Raw genomic sequence first — 17720 nt, 5'->3', positions numbered from 1 at the left:
AAAACAACCTCCCCAAGTAATCAGTTTCAGGGTTCTCACTATTTCCCTCCTTACTCATTATCCTTACTAGCAGAAAATGTTTCCCTAATGTGTTTCTTTCTGAAATTTAGGTCCATTACTTCTTGGGGCAGAGAACAAATTTTTGCCATCATCTCTGCATCAGCCTTTTTATCCTCTTGAGTACAACCCAGCTCCCTACCTCTTTCACAGTGTTGTCTCTTCTTTAGAATAGGCAAGAATAATTAAGTTCAAACTCTCCTCACAAATCCTCTTCAGAGGTTTCTAACCATCCTTCTTGCTCTCCTTTAGACTCTCTCCAATCCATCCATACCTCAAGTGTCATGTCCAAAACTGGACACACTACCCCAGCTAATGCTATACTAGAAAAAATGTGCAGAGACAAAAGACTAAAAATAAAGGATAAGATTAACTGAAGTGAGGCCTCCACTTTTCCCAATGGCATAGCAGTGAATGTGCTATGTAAGTGTTCAGTTACTGATTATTATAGTCCTAGATCTTTTTCGTTAGAACTTCTACCCATGCAGCTGTTATTCAGGCCTGGATGCAATACATTGAGTACATTCCTATTTAACAAAATCCTCTTTTTCAGGCCAAATTTTTATTGACTCTGAAGAAATGGAAATCCTCTTCAGCTTAGCAAAACCTGCAAATGTAATGATTTATTTCATCAACTGTATCTGTGAAAACTGTGACTAGCAGTGGATTAAAAAACAGACAGCCCTCAAGATGACCGTCCTCCACCCTTCCATTTTGACAGCAAATGTTTTAACCAGTATTGCCCAAGTTTTCCCCTAGACCATGCTTCCTTTGTTTGCTAATCAGAACATCACAAGAAAGATTAAAAAGCCTGCTGAAATCAACATATAAGAGCAACTACTTATTTCCTGTTAATAATACTTGCTTCCCTATCAGAAAGGAAAGCCTAACTGGTATGAGATTACTTGTTTTACAAATTTATGTTTGAGTTTTACAAGTCACAAAAATTTCACAAGTCATCTCAGTTTTCTGGAGTTCAGGAACTGTAAGAAATGGCATATCTGGCTAAGTTACTGCCATTCTCTTTTGGTATAGCCTTGAATTTCTGCCATATTGACAGAAAATGTGGACAGTTACCTTATGCTGCACTTCCTTCCTAAAAAACAAAGGCATCACTAAGTGTTTAAAAACTATTTGGGAACTTATACAGATATCTAGTGATAACTCATGTGCCTTATGGATTGTATAAGGCAACAACACCGTGAACTTACACTTTCAGTTGGGTCTTCCATGGTTCGAACAAAATTACATGATTCAACAGTACACGAACGAACAGTTTCAGTCCTGCCTTCTCTGAACAAGCGTGTCATAGAGGCTTCATATGTTAAAGAAAATTTTCCCATGTCCTTGAAAATGGAAAAATAAGAACTTAAAGGTATAGCCAGACTTAGCCACTCTTTTTTAATCAACAGTTCAAGGTAAGCACACAGGATATGAATCACTCCACAAAATTAAACTCAACACTAAGTTTTTAGTAGCCCACCATTAGCAGTCTTACCTAAAGATAATGAAGGCAAAAATAAGATTAGTAGCGGGATTTGATAAACGCTAATAGAACAACCAAACTAGCAAGGACTACCCTCTGTGTTTTATATTCAATCTTATTCCATTTATAACAGAAGCTGATTTAAAGGCTATCAAAAACCTATCTGAAAGTTCAGTGGCTTCCTAATTAACACAGCTGTGGTAAGTAATCAAGAAAACTGTAATATCCTTGAAAGTACTTTCAGTTAAAAATTTAATAGCATGGAGATGCACAAGCAGTGCAGTATTACTCTAAAGTACTTTACACAGTCACATGTTTTAATCACAAACATGCTATACCCAACTTAATGAGATTTTATAAGCCAGAAACAGTCTGTTCTTCTTACCCGATAGTGAGCAAGCTGCAGGGCAAGTTGCACAAAGGCATCAGGGCTGGTTTTTGCTTTCTTTATTAGTCCCTTCCCAAAAGCATCAAAGCAAAATGAATGGAAGTCCACATCATCTGCCAGAGCTATGGCAGTGCTCAGAGACCTCTCAATCACTTCTTGACACTAAAATAAATAAATAAATAAATAAATATATGCACATATGTGCATATGCACACATTCGATGGCATTTGAGAGAACTGCTGAAAAAGTGCAAGTATTTTTAATTGATAAATAAGAAATGCTGCCGTTATGCATGCCAGAAACATCATTATCTAAATAATCTCCCTTTGGAGAAGGAGGAGAAGATATCTTTGCCAGAAAGTTAAAATTCAAAAAGCTAATAAAAAATAAGTTTTAAGCCAATACACATCTGGAGTCCAAAAATTACACTTTAAAAAACCACCAGCATTAAGACTGTTCAGATCACTAAAACACAAAAGAATGATCCACAAAGATAGAATGGCAATAGTTGTGTGGTTTCCAATCTGCCACACATGCTTAATTAAACACATCACCAACCATTACCTTTTTATTCAAAATTAAAATCCAAATAGGTGATGGCAGTTTGTCTTGAACTCAGGCAAAAAAATCAAACCTTATTAGTCATTAGACAGAATTTTGAACACAAAAAAGATAGCTAATCTCAAGGAACTATTACACAAGAGTATTTTTTGTGACAATAATAATGAAACCATAGCAACTTAAACTTCATTTTAATACAGTTACTATTTAAAATAGGTGGCCACTTATTTTTGACATGTTGCCAACCAACAAAGTTTCTAGTAAGAAGTTGGCATTTCCTAGCCAGAATTTCTGAAGAGTGATGTTAAAAACCCCTGATATCTTTTTAGGTAAACTGAGTAATGTCCACACATGAAATACACATCTTACAGGACTCAAAGGAATTTAAAGCTGATTTATAGGGTTATCAGTAATTACTTAAATGATTTGTCTGCTCAGAAAAAGAGGAGCTTGGTCCTCAAACCACTAGCTGTTCTGTACTTACCTCTTCTGGAATTTCCCACTGTAGTTTGGTAGGAATAGGAATATTTTGATTGGTATCTCCTTTGCAATGCCCATCTTCTGAATAGCCCAGTTCAAGATACTCAGTTGCCATTGCATTCTGCAAAGAACGATACTTCTTCAGAATTGCAACACACTACATATTGCTGTGGAACTAGGATTTCATTGTGAAATCAATATAACCCATTTTCAGTACATAGTGAAATACAATATACAATCCATTTCTAAATACTGAAAACAGCTGCAAGTGAAGCCCTCTGTTTTACGTCCTGTTTTAAAGCATTTTCACTTTTGTTCTGAGTGGGAAGAATACCAGATATGCATAAACACCTATTCAATTACACTGGTGCATTTTGTTAAATGCTACTGAATTAATCAAAATGTTTCAATTAAAAACCCACCTCCAACTTACTAGTAGTAAAAAAAAAAGTCAGTCTTAAGAGTCTTAGACTTCACAACCTTTGTTCAATTTAGATTCTAGAGAATTTCTGCAAGTTTGTTATCTGTCAAAACTTGTCCATCAAGAAACAGTTTATTTTAGAGTAAGTGCATATCCCTGCAAGAATTTAATCATTTTTAAGATTTGCATCCCACTCAAAATTGCAGTTTATTTTGTACGTGCACTAGACCTCTTGGGTGGGGAAGTAGAATGTTTCCAAGATAAATAATACAACTTGAACAACAGACAAAAAAGGCTTTGTCTTGCAAGACTTCAAACAACATCCTCAGTGTAATAAAATAAATTAAAAAACCCCAGTATTATCAATAGATTTGAATCTGCTCAATATAGAAAGAAAAAGCTTGACAAAAATTTATTGCATGTTCTACGTAAGTATTTCTAATATTTTCTTTTAATTTAATTTTCTCACTTAGTGGTCAGAACATGCCAACTATGAAAAAAAGCTTAATTCATTCTATTCTAAAAATAAACAATCTATAACAAGCTAGCAACAGGTAACTTTTTAGGGAACAAAATCCTACTTAGTTTATTTTAGCAGTTTATCTTAGCAGAAAATGAACCACCTAATAGTAAGTACAGAGATTAAGAACTAAAGCATATAACATCATTCATTAAAAGAAAACAAAGTAACTTTTCCATTGAGCTAGTCTAAACTACACTGTCACATCAATCTCAAATCAGTTTGGCCTTCTTTCTTCTCTGGTTAGAGAATGCAATGAGGATTTTTTTGTTCTTACACACATGGAAATGCTTATATAATAAAACCAGGAAATTACTTGGGGCACCAGTCACACCTGAGACCCGTTTGCACAAATCCATAATGAAATCAGAATTAGCTCAAGTTTATGAAATAGTTTTGAGTGACTGAGTCATGTAACTGCTTATGGGTTTAAGCTTCAGAAAGAAAAAGAAAAAAATCAAATTGGATCTCAAGTAATAAACTAAGCTCATGATGAACAAATCTGACAAAAAGTGCATTTATTCCATTCATTGCAAATAAATGCAAGAGATAATTTAAACAGCATATCAATCTGCAGCTTATCAAACAATGGCTTAGAGGAAAAGTTAAATTCTGTACCATTTCTTTAAATTTTGAAAGTAAGTATGGGATTTTTATAGCACAAGAAAGCTTAAGTGCTTCAGGAGCATGTATATGTATATATGCAAAATACAATGCCATATCAAAGAGGCAACAATCTATTGATTTAGAATATTATAAACAAGTTAGATTGGGAGGTGTATGACTTTTCTGTGAAGACATCTATGCTCCTTAAAATGCAATAAAGACCTTTAATTTAAAGGACAGCAACCTCTTCTTTTAAGTAAGGTGGGGGTTTTTTAAATCCTACAGTCGCTGTAGATACAGGCCCATAATCACTCACCAGCAACATGAATGCAAGGGATTAAAAGGAACTGCTGATCTTCAGGGCTGTTGCATGACCATACACATTATCTTCTGCATTAACTTTTTGTACTAAACACCTACCTCCCAGAGGTGTCCAACAATAGGAGCATCTGCCCAAGAGTGCTCTGCATTCAGACCCGTTCTGCCATTTTTGAATACTATAAGAGTGAATGTTTTATCAAACCACCTACAAAAGAAATTAAGATTTCCTTATGGTTTTGTACATTTCAAAAGCATTTTTATACTGTACCTTCATCTCTCTCAAATATTCACATTCAAATGCACTAGTTCTTGGCTTTTTCTTTTTAAATAATAGTTTGTTTAAATAAATAGACATAAATTTGAACCTCATGAAGTCCAACAAGGCCAAATGCAAGGTCCTGTGCCTGGGTCAGAGCAATCCCCTGTATCAATAGACTGGGGGATGAATGGATTGAGCAGCCCTGCAGAGGACTTAGGGTACTGGTGGATGAAAAATTGGACATGAGCCGGCAATGTGTGCTTGCAGCCCAGAAATCCAATCATATCCTGGGACGTACAAGCAGCAGAATGGCCGGCAGGTCAAGGGGAGGTGATTCTCACCCTCCACTCTGCTCTTATAAGACCCCACCTGAAATACTGCATCCAGCTCTGGGGTTGCCAGTACAAGACACAGACCTGTTAGAGCGGGTCCAGGGGATGGCAATGAAAACGGGCAAGAGGGCTGGAAGACCTCTCGCATGAAGAAAGGCTGAGAGTTGGGGTTTTTCAGTCTGGAGAAGAGAAGGCTCTGGGACACCTTCTTGCGGCCTTTCAATATATAGAGGGCTTATAAGAAAGACTGGGAAATACTTTTTACCAGGGCTCGTAGTAACAGGACAAGGCGCAATCATTATAAACTGAAAGAGGGTAGATTTAGATTCATCATAAGGGAGAAATTTTTTTTACGATGAGGGTGGTGAGACACTGGGACAGGTTTCCCAGAGAAGTTGTGGATGGCCCATCACTGGAAGTGTTCAAAGTTAGGATGGACAGGGTTTTGAGCAATCTGATATAGTGAAAGATGTCCCTGCCCATGGCAAGGTCAGTGGACTAGATGATCTTTGAAGGTCCTTTCCAACCCAAACCATTCTGTGAGTCTACGAAATTTATCAGCTAATTCATATGTATTAGCCACATGAATTAGTGAAATTCTAAAAAAGACAAGGCATTTTCTAGAGAGTCAATACTTTACCTGTCGTAACATCTGCCATGTATTAAGGATTTTGCATATGCATCCAGTGACCTCACTGGATCTTCTTTCCTGTACCCTTGCTCGATGTCATCTAATGTCACAAAAAATGCTGCTTTTTCAACAGCATCTAAGGACTGTTTATTCTTTCCACGGCAAAAATAAGCCTGTCGAGCTTTAGCCCATGGTACTCTGCAAAAAGAATTTGGTTTATAGCCAGATTACGTGAATTTGTCAATGTTTTATCAGCCTTAAAGTCACTATGAGACATTCCTCCTACTTTTATCAAATTTGAAGCAACCACTTTCATTGCATTTAAACCATATCAGCAGTAAAAAGCTCTGAAAATACACGTACAATGCAATCCTAAGAACCAATTCAACATATCATCACGTGTGAAGCTTAATCCTCAACATTTCTGCGGCATGCAATACGTATAGCATAGATCATCTATGTTTATATGAAACAAAAGAAAGTATCTATTAAATGGAAGAAATTAATGATAATAATGAAAACAATCAACAGATATTAATATCCATTGTTGTAACGCCTAAATCTAAGAGTCTGGACAATTGTCAATAAAAAGTTCCATGGTAAATGCCTGAAATAGATCTGAAATTAAAGAAGTCCTGAACAATGTAATTTCTGTATGGTTGCACCATGTTTATTTATAAATTTATGCGGTTTTTCCAATGAAAAAATATTTCAGTTTGTTTTAAAGCAGAAAGTGAGAAAAAGGAAGGACTCCTAGTAAGAAATTATATTAAAATTCACAGCTCTTTCTCTCCCTTGTCCAGAAACAACTAGACAGATTGAACTAAGTTTGCCACCTTGAATTAAATGATCTTGCACCTAGAACCAACTGAGTACATACTGCTTTATTTTGTAAGTGCAAGTCATGAATATGGAGTAACAGTTACTGAATTCACATTCTCAATCTTAATTTTTCAGATGTTCTTTAAAATGCCAGTGAACCCCAGAGTAGATATAAAACTCAAGTAGTTCAATATGTGTAATACTGTAAAGCTTCCAACTACCACTCTTACTATAAGCACAATTAAACCAAACTTCTGCAGCTAAGTACAGGTAATCTGTATACAGGGTTGCCATTGCAAAATTACTTTTAACTCCACGTAGTTACAGATGACTGAAGAGCTGTTACATGTTAGTGATATACAAAATCAGTGATCAAGGTATAATTAACTGACTGCAGACTATTTTAAAATTCCAAAGGCAATTTTCATTTCGTATGTTATGCAACTATTTCTAAATATTACAATTAATTTAAAAAATAATAACCACCATACCTATCTCCTGCAGTAAGAGCTGCAAGTTTCTCTTCACCAGCCTGAGGCTCTGAATCATCATCAAGAATTCTTTGCATTTGCTGTTCAATTTCTCGGGGTTTCAACAGTCTACCATCATGGTACAGCCACACTTTGAAGTAACGCCCCTTATGATATACAACAATGTGTTTGCTGTCTTTCACGTGCTGGAGAGTATCTAGAATTGCAATTGCTTATGTGAAAACAAAGCTGAAGTCTCAAAACACTAATGCACTAAATAACATCAAAAGACTACTGCATGCACTCCCAGTTAGCCACAGCTTATTTATTTCAACAAAGTAATAAATAGCGTGGCATAAACCCCTCCCCCATGTTATTTCAGCACAAAGATTCCTGCATGAAACAGTCAAATACCCAGATCTGATAATCGTTTGCATATATAGCACCACCAGTTTCCACACTGGAGGCCAATATAAACAACTAAATCTGTATTTCTGTATCTGAAAAGTGAGTACTAGGAGCGTAGTCTGATTAAGCAGTCAGCAAAAGAACACACTAGATGAGTCTGAAGAAAGGTACTTTTAAATCACCTGCATTCAAGTGCTAGACAACTCATGGTACAATCTGTGGCGAGTCTTAAGAGAGCCCCTATTTAGTACCATAAGCTTTTGTTCATGTTTATCCTGGCAGATGCAGGGTGAATACTCCATCTATGGCCAAAAAGTGTAGTGTTATGGAAGTCAGTGAAGCAGAAACCTAGGCCACAAATTTTTCCTTGCTTTATTATTCATACGGCTTAATTGGGATAAGCCTGAACTTAGTCATGAAGGCATTGTATCAAACCACAGCTGAAGGTTTCTACAGCAGCCAGGAAAAGCCCTCAATTGATGAAAACTGTTAACTGAATTCCTTCACTACCCCAAAGAACTGTTATATTCCTATGAATCTGAAAAGGCCCATTACTGAGATAGTGAAGAAAGATGTCAAAAACGAGGGCTGAGCCTAAAAGTCATGATTCTGAGAGATCTGAGGAAAGAGTTCTATACTTTAGCTGCTCTCAGCTATCCATGAAGTTTTGGTAGGTATGCAGTTTTATGCTAATCGTGCCTTTGGCTCTCCACTTTGCATTTCTTGCCAAAGACAGGATGCCTGTGGTAAAAATGCTGGAATTGGCAAAAGCATCACTCCAACTGTCAAGTACATTAATACAATGGGTTGTGAATTGAGAAGAAACCCCACATAGGGGGAAAACAAGCAGCAAAGCAATCAGCTAGTGAGGTTAACTTTTTCTACAATCCCAACCTGAGTCGGGATACCCCAAGTATTTGTCTCATGTACATGATGTGTCCGTACAAACAAGACAACCTCTTGAGTGTAAAAAGCAAGAGTGAGATCATTAATCATCTACATCAACAACTGACTTCACAACTGTTGTTGAGCCCTGGCAATTACCTTTCAGATACCTTACTTATGGGCCTAAATACAGGTTTATGCGCCCGGACTACAGATTTGTTGTAATACGAAAAAATCCTTTCCTTTTTCTTGCCAGTCCAAGAAGTCATTTATGTACATCTGAAGATGCATGTAACATGCTGCATGGGTTTCCTATTTAAAAAATGGGAATGGAAACACATAAAGGCTCTTCCCTGCTTAAAAGAAGTGGTTCATTCCATAGTGTGTTTTCTTAAAATACATGAAAACTAAACAACTACTCAAGTGACAGGGTACAATGTTCACTAAGATTTTACCATCAAATAGCATAAAGACATGCCACAGAATTTTTTCTTTCTTTTTTTTTTTTTAATATGCTGCTCCTTTAGGAACTGTAACATACATAAAATCCTTAAAATATAATTGAAATCAGGGGGCAAGAAATCAAGCTACTCATAAGAATCTGGGAAAAATGTCTTTATAACTCACTTATCTACATACAGAAAGACAAAAGTTATTTTTCCTTTAGAAAAATAGAAACAATGAAAAACTGAAAAAGTAAAATAGGAAATGTGAAGTGCTTAGGAGGAAAATAAGGTAATTTTATGATGCTGATTGTATGTTAATTCGAAAGACTTTAAGCAGGAGAAACTGAGGAGAACCATTAAGATATACAGGATGTATTTTAATGAGGTCTTATAGTTAGAATGGGCCAATTCTACACTTTTGTGCAAAACTCATTTTAGACTTAGAGAACACTAAATCCAAAGCTAAATGCAAACAGTTCATACCTTTTATTTTACTGAGGACAGGGAAGGGGCAAGGGTAGCACTTTCCGTACTTGAAGTATTCTAAATAACAATAGCTACAGTTGTCTAATAGATATTTTTAAACTTGCTCGTCTACTTAAGGTACTAGTTCATGATCAGGGAGTAATCACATCAGGGATACGCTTTTCTCTATTTTGCAGATAAAGGAAGCTGAGGCATAGCTGGGAAATAATTCCTCAATAATCCACCAAAGGCCAGCAGCAGAACTGAGAGTAAAATCCTTATCTGACACATGCACCTACCGCTTTATCTACTAGCCAATGCCACTTCCCCCCCTTACCTAACTACATACAGTACAGCAAATGTCAGACCTCCAGCAGGGAAGAGTGGGCACATCCCTGCATCTGTTTAGAAACTCTTGGTTTTTTTATTCTGTAGTTGAGTGGGACTAACACGCTCAAAGGCAGCTTGAAACATAAGAGTGAGTTACACATCTCTAAGTAAGTTAAAAAACCATATCCTATCTTCAAGTGACAGCCTATCTGTACATTCCCAAAGGAGGTGACTAACCAATAACCCCTTGCATTCCAAATTCCTAGTGATTGTCCTCTGCACGAATCATGACTGTCGGGATAACTCTGCAAAATGCTGTATTTCATTTTGATGCTGCCACAATGATGCAGTGTTGGATAAACATGTGAAGTCAGTTCTGAGAGGCTCTTCAGCATATAACCAGATCAGAGAAACCTAGATATAGCTTAAGCTTTTGTAGAAAGCACAACAGAAATCTCCATTCAAATCTGCTGTGAAATTATTAGTTTGCTTCTCAAAGAACAAGAAAACGGAGAGCAACATTTTCTTCCACCTGTTGACTACAAATGTTAGTATTTCTAGATGTAAATCTGCCTCCTTTTACAGTGACGCAACTCAGGAAAAAAAACCAACAACAAAAAAGCCACTTTAATATTAAGATCATAAAAACCAGCTTGAGCCTGGAAAATTTAGGATAAGCTGATGGAGATCTTTGGAGGCTACCTTGGGGAGAAACACCATATGGAGAAGAATCAGCCTCAAGATCTTGGATGATGTATTGACCATCAAAAAAATACATTTTTATGTTGAGATACAACAACAAACAATTTATCAAAGGTTTGTCAATGACTGCAGTAAAATGCTTTTATGTATATAGGCAGTGTTAATGAATGCATGCAATGAAAGCATATGTACGCCTACAGTGAGAAAGTGTATATGAACTGTCAGTTAAAATTTTTTTTTTTTGACTGAGCTAACATGATTGCTTGTGATCATGTAAACATATCCTTAGTCTCCCACAATAAGCAGAAGTTGCAGGAACAGACTCAGGTGAAAAATGACCCTGCTGTAAGTCAACAGGTACACCCCTCTATTCAATGTTAAAATGTGAAACTTAGTTACTCGTAGCTTAGGACAATCAGACCATTGCTGGGAGTTATGGCAGGGCAGGAACTAACAAAACCCAGAGTATATATTTTCTTAATGTGTTACAAAAAGTTTTGGACACAGTCCTTATTACAGGTGATTTCATGTAGCTGATGTCTTACAGTGCATACAAAAGGTCAAGGTAACAGTGGCCTTGAAAACCTTGACAGGACTAAGACTGTACCTGCCTCTAAACCAGGTAATCAACTAGTGTTGAACGTTAGTTCACATTGAGAAGAACACATTGGGGTGTTGTTGTGAATCATAAGCTGAAAAGAAAAAGGGAAAGTAAGCAAGCAAAAGATTTTTAAATGGTTGAGATAAAAGAACACAACTTTTACAAAGATAAAAACATGGATATCAAAGGATCCTGAAAAAGTAAAATAGAGAAAAGTAAAGGTATTTATAAATTAAAAACACAGGGCAGACAACAGTTTCTTGAAGTTAGTTTTTAATTTAAGTAAAGGAAGAGGAAAAAACAAAAATCTGAAGAAGTATCAAAATCACCCTAAAAGGAAAAACAACTATGCACTCTATAGCAATTCATTACTTCCTGAGTATCGGAACACAGTATTGGTGTGTCCTTGTGTCTGTCAGATCCTTATCTGGAAAAAAAGGATTTTAGCAGAAAATACTCCAAAAACTGAATTCCGTTAAGATGTTTATTCTCCTTGGCTGGCCGTGCTTACCTGATTCCTCTCCTGGGATACGGGAGGTATTAAACATCCGTTCCCACTGAGCTGAGCAGAGTGGAACAGTAGATCCCATCAGAAGAATCTGTGCCGCAAATGTACATTAAAATGTAATTTTGCATATACAATTAGCAAATTAAAAAGGAAAGAAAAAATAGGATCTGGTTAAAGACAGGCTGTAGAACAGCAAGATTTATAACACATCAGCTCAGGTTTGGTTCCCGCCCCCCTCCATTCATTGTCTTTCCTTGAACAATATGTGGAAGATTCCACTGACATTCCAATAGCTATGTTTTTTTCCCTCCTACCAAAAGCTCACCCTTCAGGAGGGATTACTGAAGCTAGCTAGCATCTGAAATCCAAAGAGCTCTCAATGGATGGCCCAGACGCAAAACTTACACATGCAGCATGCATTACCCCTTAATTTCTTCTTTTAAAGCAATTTCTGGCTGTGTAGGAACAAAAGTTCACATTTCTCAAATTTGTAGTTAGATACAACTAATCACATCCCTGCCATGACCTTCAACAAAACTACTTAATTATTTCCACAGTATTTGTTCACTACAACACACAGCCACTGCACAGAACAGAAATTCAGAATGGGATTCACCTTGCCTATTCACCTTTGCTACCTAGAAATTAGTGCAACACAGGATTTTATCATCATCTATACTTAGGCTGCCACTGGCCCACTCTTGGCCTCAAGGCCCAGTCCTTTGTCCCAACCACCCCTTGTGCTCAGCCTACATGATACCACAGCCTTTACAGACTTCAGGGGCTCAAAAGTACCATTACATGCTTAGCACATACCAATAACATTCGTTATACAGAATACTTAACATATGCAAGTACAAGCCTCTATTTGTCTTTTGGGCAAATAATAGTTAATTTCAAATACTGCAATTAGTTGGCATGACAGAATCCTGTATTTTTGATAGTTGGTAGTTTCTGCCCATGTGCAATTCAAGTAATAACCAAGATGTTTGGGACCACAAATTTAGTTACATCTTACGTGTAGTTCTGACAATAAGACATTCCTCTCCTCTCCCATTCTGAAAACTGATCAACTTCTTACAGACTGTGCTGGAAAAAGATCAAAAGCATTTAAACTGATAAACATACTGGTTTGATTTCTTGTCTGTCCAGTTTTTTCCGATAGAGCATGATGGCATGGATAACATTACCAGCTCTAGCTGCCTGCAGGGTTGTGGGAGATAAATAAAGGAAGTCCTGTAAAGTACATAAGAATCATAAGTTAATGATTACCAGACTACATTTAAAAAAAAATACCGATAGTACTTCTCAACCACGTTCTTGAATTTTATTCTGGTCGATATAGAAAAGGCTTTGAAACATATGAAATGCACTAGTGCAGTGAGTTGATGTCTTGAAACTTAAATTTCTTCAACAGTGACAATCTCCTTAAACAGCATCAGTCCTAAAACATACATGATAGCTGTTAATTGTCCCCGTAGAAAAGACGATGCTACGTAAAACTTGAATCCAAGACTACCATATTTCCTCTTCTTGCTTTTAATTTTGGGGTCTTTTACAATTTTACGCCCCGCACTGACATTTGCGAATATGAGTGCACACCTTGTTGAACTGTGTTACCCATGAAGTTTTACATGGAGCTTTTGAAAGATTGCTTGTTGCAGTAAGCACAGAACTGTGTAAGTCATTACAGTATGAGTTTGCCTAAGTGGCAGATGCGCTAAGTTTATTATTAAGATAGCACTGTACTTGGAGACATTGGCTGCAGGTTATACTAGAAGAAAGAAAAACAAAGGTCACATACTCAGTGGCAATGGATTTCTAAACAGAAAGATATCATGAAATAAGATACCTGGCAGAAATTTTACAGTGCTTCTTTGACACATAACGTGTTTATAGTATTTACCTACCATTGCAAAATAGTTACTATTAACCATAATTGGTCCACGTCCCCTAAGGTAGATATATTCTTCCCACCAATCACTAACCTGTAGCAGGAAGGAAAACAAAAGCATTAAAATCTCAGAATTTCCACAGATTGCGTCTTCTATGTTAATGACTCCACAACACAACATTCCATACAGAAGCAGGAAGGAAACTTAGCTTGCCCCCCTACTTAAAGACAAACAAAAAACCTAGTTTGTGTTAAACTTTAGGGAAAAGAGCAAAAAAGGGGCAAGAGAATTAAATTAAATTCAGCTGTAGCTCTCTAATAAGCTGCTGAAGACGTCACCATCTTCAGCTAATATTTAAAATGTATCAGATCTCCTGAATGTTTTGCAGCCTTTTCCAGGACACTGTAGCTCAGCTTAGGCTACTGGGTACAGCTAGATGTTAGATAATATGTGAGGAAGGAATTATATTACAGTTCTCACTATGATGTTGGGGTTTGGGTTTTCTTTTTGGTAAACAAAAAACGAAAATTTATTGTTACAATTCTTTATTTCTCTTCCATATGCTTTAGCTGCTCTATATAAAAAAGTCGTTTGAAATCAATCTTCTAAACTAGCTGGGTAGCCACCCCATTGTCGAGTTATCAAGCTTAACAAGCAAATAAACAGCCTCAAAAGCAATCGTAACAGCAAAAGCTAAATCTGCTCCAGAATAACAACCACAAACGAGGATTCATTCTTTCAAGTTCCATTCACCACACTGTTTCTTTATCAAATCACACAACTTATTTCTGTGCAAATCAGGTAGTTTCTGATGCACTTTACAAAAATATTAGGCAGTTTCAATTACCTTATTTTACATTTAAGAAAGAATGAAAGTTTAGCCAAAAAAGGCAACAGGGAACAAATTAAGTTATGTCATTTGAACGATTGAGCCTCCTATTTATCTACTCACATAGTTTGTGGCCCACCAGGATTTTAGCTTCAAATACCACTGAAGCCTTGGTCCCAAATTAAATGCAAAATCTTTGGCAAGACCCTCCATTCTTCTGAACTCTTCATCATCCATAAGTGGCCGAACTGATTCCAGATACTAGAATACAGGAAAAGAATCAGCATCAGTATAGTAACTAATATGTAGCTTCTTGCCATTCCTACACAAAGCATTTGAACAATAGACAAAGATCATCCAGACTCAATTCATAAGGTTGCAATTACTGTGTTGTTAAAATAAGAGTATACACTCTTTTAAACATCTGCCTGCAAACTACAAAAATGAGATCTTTTTCCAGACATTTGTCAGCAAATCACAAGTGGAAGAGGTTACTGTTCTAAAGATATATTTTCCACTCAAAAGGGGAAGACATAGTGCTGCTTCAGTATCAGGCAGAGATTTTTTTCATCTCTAAAAATCAAACCTTCAGTTTCTGTAACATACTGTCCTGCTACATTTTGCTACAAGGTTTTGTGTCATAAAACACACATTGATATGTTCAAGCTGTGGAAGATAACAAAACCAGTATGTTTCAAAAGCCCTCGAAATCACAGTTTGTTGCATAGTCTTACATCAACAGACATCACATCATCCAATATGAATTATGCCAGCTTCAAATTGTCACCAGTTTCAGTAGTTTGTCATAGCCTTTATTTTAATTCCTATGCAAAGGTTTTAATCCATTACACCATATTAATACCACCATGCAATACTTTTATAAGACATGGCAAAAAAACCCACAAGGGCATCTAAATATGGATTCAATGTTACTGAAGAAAATGAATTAATGAATGTACACACCCTATTGATTGTGTCTTTAACAGCTGGAACTGGCAATCGTGGTAAAGATGCCTGGAAACTGTATAACATGGGTTTACGTCTTGAGAAGAGTTTTACAAGTGCCTGAAGAAAAACAAAAACAAAACACACACATCAAATTATTAGGTTCAACAAAAGAAAAATGACAGAGTAATAAAGTGTAATGTAACTCATAGTTCTTTTCAGTGGTAAATTATACAGTAGTAAATTTAGCAAACTATTATATTTATCACCGATTCATAAATAAAAGAGGCACTGACATAAACTAACTTCCTCAAGGTTAAACAACACGTCAGTGGAAGAGACAGAAAGTCATAGACATTCCTGACTTCCCAGACAATCTTCTGGTCATTAGGCAGTATTGTTGTCTATGAACATCTTGAGATCAAGGCACACCTTGATCTCAAGATAAAATAAAGACAGAGCACTTACTTAACACTTCCTTTCTTTATACATTTCCCTCTGTAAAGATTAAAAAAAAGCAAGTCTACCAGTTGATCTTTAACTATATAGTAGATACTACAAAAATATCTATATTGTGCTTCAAAATGGGAATCATTATCAAGCCCATCACTCAGCTAAGGATTCTAGATAACTATAGCCACCTTTAAAAATAATAATTATGCTTTCAAATCATGGTTTAGTATTTTCCAAAGTTATAGCTCAACATCAATAATAGTATTGATGTTACACGGAGTTTCTTCAAGCATGAGTCTATTTCAGGGAGTCTACTGCATGATTTAAATATACCAAATTATGCAAGCATGCCAGTGTTATACTCAGTGCTTGTGTTACAAAAAAAAACAACAACGAAACAAAAAAGCCAGAGATGACAGTTCCCATCTTAGCTTCAGATATTACAGCATCTCCTGTTTTCTACGGGAGACTGAAGACAGAAGCAGCATTTCTGTCTACGACTACTTCTCAGCTGTGACACGCACTAGGCTGAAAGTCTAGACCATGCAACTTCTAGGCTACACATGAGAGGATTTTGACATTATGACCCTACTTCCGCATGAAAGTAAGGTCAAGTATTACACCAACAATCCAGTGGAACTTTTATCGTCAAAGGCCAATCTTGGTCCAATATACTATACCATATATTGTATATAGGCCAATAGACTAAAGACAGAAGAAAACAGAGGATGTCATTTCACTACTAAATTCCTAGAACTTCTCCCTTCTACTCCTTCCCCAACTCTCTCAATTTCCTTGGTGAGCACAGCTAGAGGAGGTTGTTTTAGGCAGCACAAAACTATTAAGAATTGCAGAGTATTACCCCAGCAAACATCTCCCTTGCAAATGGATCTGCATCAGAGAGTTGTCAGATGTACATGGATGAACCACAGTGATCAGCCCACTGAAATCTAGTTGTGTTTCATGACAAGATAAATTTGAAGCCAGGTGAGAAAAAAAGCTCAGCTTTTCATAAGAAAAAAATCTAATTCTGGGGACAATTTTATTCCAGAACCCTTAAGTCTGGAAAGGCTGAAATTATCTTCAGACAGAGAGTACCTGCTCAACTACAAAAACAGCAAACACATTTCATGGTATTTATCCCTTAAGTAAACTTGTAGTAGAGAATTTATAACAGTTTGAGACCATTAAATTGATCTGACAGACAGGCATACTTAATTATATCTCTAATTTCATATGCAAACACAGCAAATAATCTCATTCTAGCATGCGCTGCATGTGTTCACAGATTATTTTTTTTTTTTAACTTATTTTTTAAAACTGCAACTAATACTTGGATTTCTCCCCTTATGCTAGTACAGGAAATCTGACTTTAGAAGATGAAATATGTTCATTAAAAGTGCCACCAAACTTCCAACCAGCCTGAAAATCACTTTGTAGTGATTGAAATCAGAGCTCAGGTTTTTGATCTGCATGACTATTTGAACAGAAGACAGTATATTCACGATAGCATTTTTCATGCTGTTAATCACCATGAAAAACAGTTAAGAAAAAAAAACACAACAGGAAAACCCCTCCAGAAAATTACACAATATTAAAGGATAATAAAAATCTAGAAAGCTAAGGTAGTTGGTACTGTTTTACTAGGGAAACCAGTCTTCTCTTTTGTTGGGACTAGCTAAAGAAAGAATAAGTTACTAAAATAGAGCTTCATATTCAGTATAGATGAGACACTGTTGGGCATACACTTTACAGTGTCCTGTATTTTAAAACATATATAATACACAACAAAATACATATGCAACATATAATAGACAAAAATTTATAAATATAATACGCGACAAAGCATGGTAAGTAGCATTACAGTTCATACCATTTAAGGTTGATAAGGCAATATTA

The 17720-nt window shown here is 36.3% G+C and overlaps 1 protein-coding gene across 23 annotated transcripts in view; it reads right to left on the bottom strand.

Moving 5' to 3' along the window:
- The window catches only part of LOC142088027 (carnitine O-palmitoyltransferase 1, liver isoform-like), a 45188-nt gene that overhangs the window by 10915 nt on the left and 16553 nt on the right, over nt 1–17720 (bottom strand). For 21 of the 23 annotated variants that reach the window (XM_075162836.1, XM_075162855.1, XM_075162850.1 and 18 more), the window contains 11 exons: nt 15387–15488; nt 14547–14684; nt 13610–13687; nt 12828–12935; nt 11703–11790; nt 7376–7571; nt 6072–6260; nt 4940–5045; nt 2977–3093; nt 1929–2093; nt 1269–1403 (listed from right to left, as the gene is read on the bottom strand). In XM_075162836.1, coding sequence (XP_075018937.1) covers nt 1269–1403; nt 1929–2093; nt 2977–3093; nt 4940–5045; nt 6072–6260; nt 7376–7571; nt 11703–11790; nt 12828–12935; nt 13610–13687; nt 14547–14684; nt 15387–15488 — 1422 coding nt within the window. Of the gene's footprint in view, nt 1–1268; nt 1404–1928; nt 2094–2976; nt 3094–4939; nt 5046–6071; nt 6261–7375; nt 7572–9161; nt 11619–11702; nt 11791–12827; nt 12936–13609; nt 13688–14546; nt 14685–15386; nt 15489–17720 lie in introns of those variants that run through there. The other 2 variants (XM_075162853.1, XM_075162858.1) reach the window with 2 other exon arrangements.

The sequence above is a fragment of the Calonectris borealis genome, chromosome 14, assembly GCF_964195595.1.
Source record: "Calonectris borealis chromosome 14, bCalBor7.hap1.2, whole genome shotgun sequence".
Taxonomy (NCBI): Eukaryota; Metazoa; Chordata; class Aves; order Procellariiformes; family Procellariidae; genus Calonectris; species Calonectris borealis.
The sequence above is the reverse complement of the archived record's forward strand: the minus strand, read 5'-3'. Positions and strand labels throughout refer to the sequence as shown.